This window comes from Gallinula chloropus (assembly GCF_964237585.1).
Source record: "Gallinula chloropus genome assembly, chromosome: 2".
Lineage (NCBI taxonomy): Eukaryota > Metazoa > Chordata > Aves > Gruiformes > Rallidae > Gallinula > Gallinula chloropus.
Genome location: NC_140086.1, coordinates 87,444,795 through 87,450,504, shown reverse-complemented (window position 1 = coordinate 87,450,504; position 5,710 = coordinate 87,444,795). Strand labels below are relative to the sequence as shown.

At 42.2% G+C, this 5,710-nt stretch overlaps 1 protein-coding gene across 1 annotated transcript; it reads right to left on the bottom strand.

Moving 5' to 3' along the window:
- Window positions 1-4,123: 4,123 nt before the first annotated feature.
- MC4R (melanocortin 4 receptor) lies at window positions 4,124-5,119 on the bottom strand (the record flags this gene model as incomplete). The annotated part of the gene is made up of 1 exon (XM_084279715.1): window positions 4,124-5,119. One exon carries the CDS (start codon window positions 5,117-5,119, stop codon window positions 4,124-4,126), a length of 996 nt encoding a protein of 331 aa, XP_084135841.1.
- Between the last annotated feature and the right edge of the window lie 591 nt (window positions 5,120-5,710).

Sequence of the window (5,710 nt, the reverse complement as noted above, 5' to 3'; positions counted from 1 at the left end):
ATTAAGACTAGACATCAAGAAAAAGTTCTTCACTATGAGGGTGGTGAGAGACTGGAGCGGTTTGCCCAGTGAAGCTGTGGCTACACCACCGGCAGTGTTCAAGGCCAGGTTAGATGGGGCTTTGGGTAACCTGTCTGGTGGGAAGTGTCCCTGCCCAAGGCAGGAGGGTTGGAATTAGATGATCTTTGAGCTCCCTTCCAATTCAAACCATTCTGTCATTCTGTGATTCTATGGACTACAGCCTCCTAAGTGATTTTTGGAGTCCTTTACTTCTTTTAAACCAAATCCAAATAAATGTCGCTCTTGAAGACAGATATTTGCTTCAAAAGTTTTGAGTGTTATACTGCAGCCATTTATTGAGAAAGGGTGGAGAACGCTATTATCAATTCCCAGCTCAAGCAAAGACTACGTTCTGTGAGGCTGAGCAAATCCATTAGCCCCTTTTCCCCAACAGAAGTGAAAAATGTAAATCCTTACACCTGTAAAGTGGAGATAAACCCATTTTCTTGCCACAGAGGAATGTGGATGGTTGCAGAACATGGCTACAACACTAAGTGCTAAAGTGATTAGGGTCCCAGATGTTTAAATAATAATAAAAAAATGTTCTCATTTTCTTAGGAGACTTTCAAATAGAAGAACAAATCTCCAGCAAATCGAGTGTGGAAAATAATCCTCCACTGTCCCCACTCTCCAGCAAGCTAGATGAACTTATTTATCTTTCACAACACCAATTTCTGTGACTCTCTGCTGGAAAGCTGCCAGAATTACAGGCAAACAGAAACTGATTCAGCTACTCAGAAGGAACAGAGTATCTGGGAATAGGAAAATTATCTATGTAGGAGGTTTGCCAGCAATTTCAATAAATTACACTCTAAAAGATAATACCATGAAATGAAAAAGCCCTCTTTAATTAAAAACTCAATTTTAAAAAGTATGTATATACATTTAGCTTTATAAAATAAAGACAGAAGAGCTCTTAAGTAGGCTCAGAGTTGCTAAAACCCTGGCATAAGCTAGTTTGAAAAATTAGATTTCTAAATGAAATTTAGAACTTAATGGGGTCAAAACTGTCTTGACTTGCCTCAGTCCAAATAATCACAAAAGGGATGCACACCATTTTTGGAAACCACAAGAAAACCTCTGATGAAAACCTCCATACCAGCATAACACAAATTAATTGTTACTTCTCTTTCCCCCTGGGTTACAAAAAGACGACTGCCAGTTTTAAGAATCAACTGGGAGTTCAAGAAGTAATTTGCAGAAGCCCAGCCTCTTAAGGATTCAGATGTATTTAAATTAGGTGTCTGGTCCTAGTATATGCTAAGAGGAGAGAGAGAGAGATTTAAGGTAATATTCAGAGCATCTATAGTAATACCTTGCTCTTGTGACACTTTCCACTGTACACTCTCTGCATCCATGGACTACTCAAGTAATATCTGGAGCCCGATATCATAACTTACAGTCCTAAAATAGTGAGTCAAAACAAAGACCAAGTGAGATTTTTGTCTTGTTCACACTAGCATACTGGCATCAACAATTTCTTGGATTGCCAGAGGATTTTTGCATAGCTAGCATTCTGTTGTGAAAGGGGGAAAAGCCTCTAATAAAGCCCATTGGACTTTTGGTAGGATAATAGTTTAAATACATTAATTTCCTCACACCCCCCATATCCCCCCTGAGCTTTAATCCCCCTCCTTTGACATTTTTTATTTTCTATCCAGTAGAAGCAGGTGGGCATGTGTTGCTGAAATATTTATAGTTTACTCCAGAAAGAAAATAAGTAGAGTTAGTGCACTAGATATATTTCAGCATCTTCCACACAGCAACCATTACAAAGTGGCAGTGTGATTTACTAAGGCTGCTGTACAGGGAGTCTACAGGAAAGCTGGAGAAAGGCTGTTTACAAGGGCAAGTAGTGACAGGACAAGGGGTACTGGCTTTAAACTAATTGAGGTAGATTAAGATCAGATAGAAGGCAGAAATTCTTCCCTGTGAGGGTGGTGAGGCCCTGACACAGGCTGCCCAGAGAAGCTGTGGCTGCCCCCTCCCTGGCAGTGTCCAAGGCCAGGTTGGATGGGGCTTTGGGCAACCTGGGCTAGTAGAGTGTGTCCCTTCCCGTGGCAGAGGGGTTGGAGCTGGATGGTTCTTTGAGATCTTTCCGATCCAAATCATTCCATGATTCTATGACTCTAAAGCTGAAAGAAGGTAACAGTGTGTATTGCAAGCAATGTGAATGGCAGAGGGGCCCAAGTGCAAAATTAGGGTGTAGGAGATACGATTTCTCTGCTGCTGATTTACCAAGGAACTTCAATGCACAAAGTCAAATGACTTACTCTCCCCATAAGTAAATTGATGTTAGAGATACTGAGACCAACCTTCCATCCTTCATGCTCTTTGAATGAGGACCAAACTTTGCCACAGTTTTGTCACATCCTGAAAAGTTACCTACAGCCAAAGATCAGCTTCTGGAGAAGCATTCCAGATAGCAAACACTGAGCTCTCCTTATTAACTTTTCATTGTATGTCTTTCTTTAATGAGTGAACAAGCAGCTTGAGTTAACAAGCTATTTCCAAGAAAATTAATGGGACCACTAGTCCAACTAAGTCACTACTCATCCTGGTAAAATCAGGTATCCAGGATTTAAACTTAAATTATCCTTTACATTTGATTTTGACTTTTAAAAACAGAATTTCTAGGTTTACTACCAGTTACTACTATGTTTTTATACTTTCCAGGAATAAACAAACTGACTTTTCTATACCCTTACAGAGGTGGTATTGTTGAGGTGTTAAGGGAATCATGGAATCAAGTCTACTCACATTTGTGCTTTATAAACCCTTCCAAAGGTGATAAAATCAAGGACCTGACATCTCTATTACAATCTGTGGGGAGACAGTGGCATTTTAGCATGAAACTGAGATCAATTAGATGCCTGAAAAAGGGAATCTAACTTCAAGCAGCGGGAACACACAGGGTTGCCAAAGTATGGGTTTACAGACTCACCAGACAGCATTCCCTTCCATATGATAAACAGTGGCCCCCACAAAGCTTATATGCCCCACAGTATGGACTGAGGTGCTCAAGCCAAAATAACATGTGCCTTGACTCCTCTGTAAGGATCCTGGCAGTGGATCCCATCTGCTAACACCACACTGCAGAACAGAGGGCAGCTTGTTTCCAGGAAGAATGTATTTGCTTCTGAGGTACAGAGCCCTTGTTCCTCACAGCATCTCAGAACAAGGAAGGACCGAACGTTCAAACCAAAGTTTATCTTCATTTTCATTGGGTAAATCTCTCAGGGAAACTTTACATTAGTGCTGGACCTGTCAATGCTAATACCAACCCTGCTCCATAGCTGAATGGAGGGTGCTAGTCTACCTGGATGCCAGCCTAGCAAATATATCCAGGGCTAACCAGTGCTCCAGGGACCAATTTCAACTTTGCAAAAAGGTATTCTGAGACACACAGCAATCATCATCTTGGAAAAAAACCCTGAAAAACTAAGTATTCGATTGTCTGGGTAGCAGGCATTTGAAAAATCCTGTTGTTGCAGGCAATAACTGTAACAAAGAACAGAATTACTGCTTGTGGAACAGGAGGAAGAGAGTTCAAAATGAATGAACACAACTCGTTCGTTGCAGTAACCTTTATGAAAAATCTGGTTTCTAATAGTAGAGAGCCTCTAATCCACTAATAGAAAAGCATATGCTCTATTTTAAGCTGAATATAATGCAATGGATAGCTATAATTACTTCAACAGAATAAGGAACAGTATCAGCCAACGTGTACTGTAAGTCAGGCAAGTTATTTATTTTGTCAGCAGCTGGAACATACAGCTGCTAGTGTTTGTTAGTATTTCACATCCATGATTACATTTATCTGCTTACTTACAAATTGGTATGAAGTGCAACTTCTCTTTCCAGCCAAATAAATTACTAGCTGTAGAAATCACAAACATTATACAGAAACATGAATTACACATGAATGGGATACAAGGATGAGAGAGAGACAGAAAGAGGTGCTCATTCTTAAAGAATTAACCCAAATTCTGCTGTGAAAGAGGATCTGAAGGCTTGGAAGTCTGTGCTGCATGTTTTATACACAGTACCGTATCCACTTGGTTTAATATTTGCCAGGGAAATCACAAAGCCCTCTCAGGCTACAGCAACATATAATCTCCTTGAATGTTTTCCTGAGCTCCTGACTCCGGAAGGCATAGATGAGTGGATCAATGATGGAATTGCACATGATGAGGATGAGGTAGAAGTTGAAGTGGGACATAAAGCACACACAGTAAGGGTTGTAGGGGCAGGAGATGTAGAAAATCAGGTGCAGGAAAAATGGAGCCCAGCACACAACAAAAACTCCAATCAGGATGGTGAGAGTGATGGCCCCTTTCATGTTGGCCCCCTGACGAATAGGGCCAGTGCCTGGAAGAACAGCAATCTTTTTGATATGCATCCGAGCCATCATGAACATGTGGACATAGAGGGATGCCATGAGAATGAGCATAGTGAAGAACATGCTAATAAGGCAGATGATGACAACACTGCTGTCAGAGTAAATGATGAACAAAATGCCTGAGACTGTGCAAGCAGCCCAGATGCACGTGATGATGACCCCTACGCGCTTCACCGTCATGATATTATGGTACTGGAGGGCGTAAAAGATAGTAAAGTACCTGTCCACTGCTATTGAAAGGAGGCTGCAAATAGATGCAAGCAAGGAACTGCAAATCACTGAGTCAATGACATTGTCAATGTTTATGGTAAAGCTTTGTGCATCTGTGTCTGTGTTGTTTAGCAGCGTGATGACAATGGTTTCTGATCCGTTAGATACACTCACTAGCATGTCAGCCACTGCCAAGCTACAGATGAAGAAGTACATAGGTGAATGGAGGTTCTTGTTCTTGGCTATCGCCACAATGACCAAGACGTTCTCCAGCAAGCTGATGATGCCCAGAGTCACAAAGACTTCAGGAGATACAAAGAGTTGCTCGTAGCAGCCTCCCGAGGAGTGGACCTTTGCATTGGGCTCACTGGCACCTCCGTGCAGTCCGTAGCTGTGGTTCCAGAAATGGAGAGGCTGGAGCGTCCCACGGTGCTGGGTGAAATTCATCTTATGGAGAGCCCCTTTCAGCTTCCTGCTTTTAAAACTCCTCTGCCTTTTTGCATTCCTTTGGAAACCTTCTTTGGCTTTTCGGTTTGGGAAGGAAAGAAAAAGCAGCCAGCACCAATGCAGACAGCAGTTCGGAACACTTTGGCTGCTGATACAAAATAAGGTCTCAAACTCAGAAGTGCTGGTTTACTCTCTCACAGGATGCAGTTTTTGATCATCATCATCATCACATTTACCTTAGTGATCTATGTCAGAGTCCCAACAGGCTGTAAGTTTGCATCAGATTCTCCCCTATGGTCAGTTCCTGTTTAGTTCACTGGTGTGCTGCAAGGTTTTTTTGTTCTCTTCCATTAAAAAGAGGCAAACATAAAATGCTCAGGTGGCTGCTGCAGAGCAGAAACTAATTGCAAACTGGAAGCACCGGTTTTGCTGTCAGACAGTGCATGCCGGCTGCCTGTTTTATGGTGTGTGGAAGAGGAAAAATATTCAGGGCACTCCCCGCCTCCGCTTTGCCTTCAGCCAATGGGGTTCAGGAGCCACAGAAAATCGAGACGCTGCCGACTCCGAGCCTCTCTGAAGCATCACACTGCA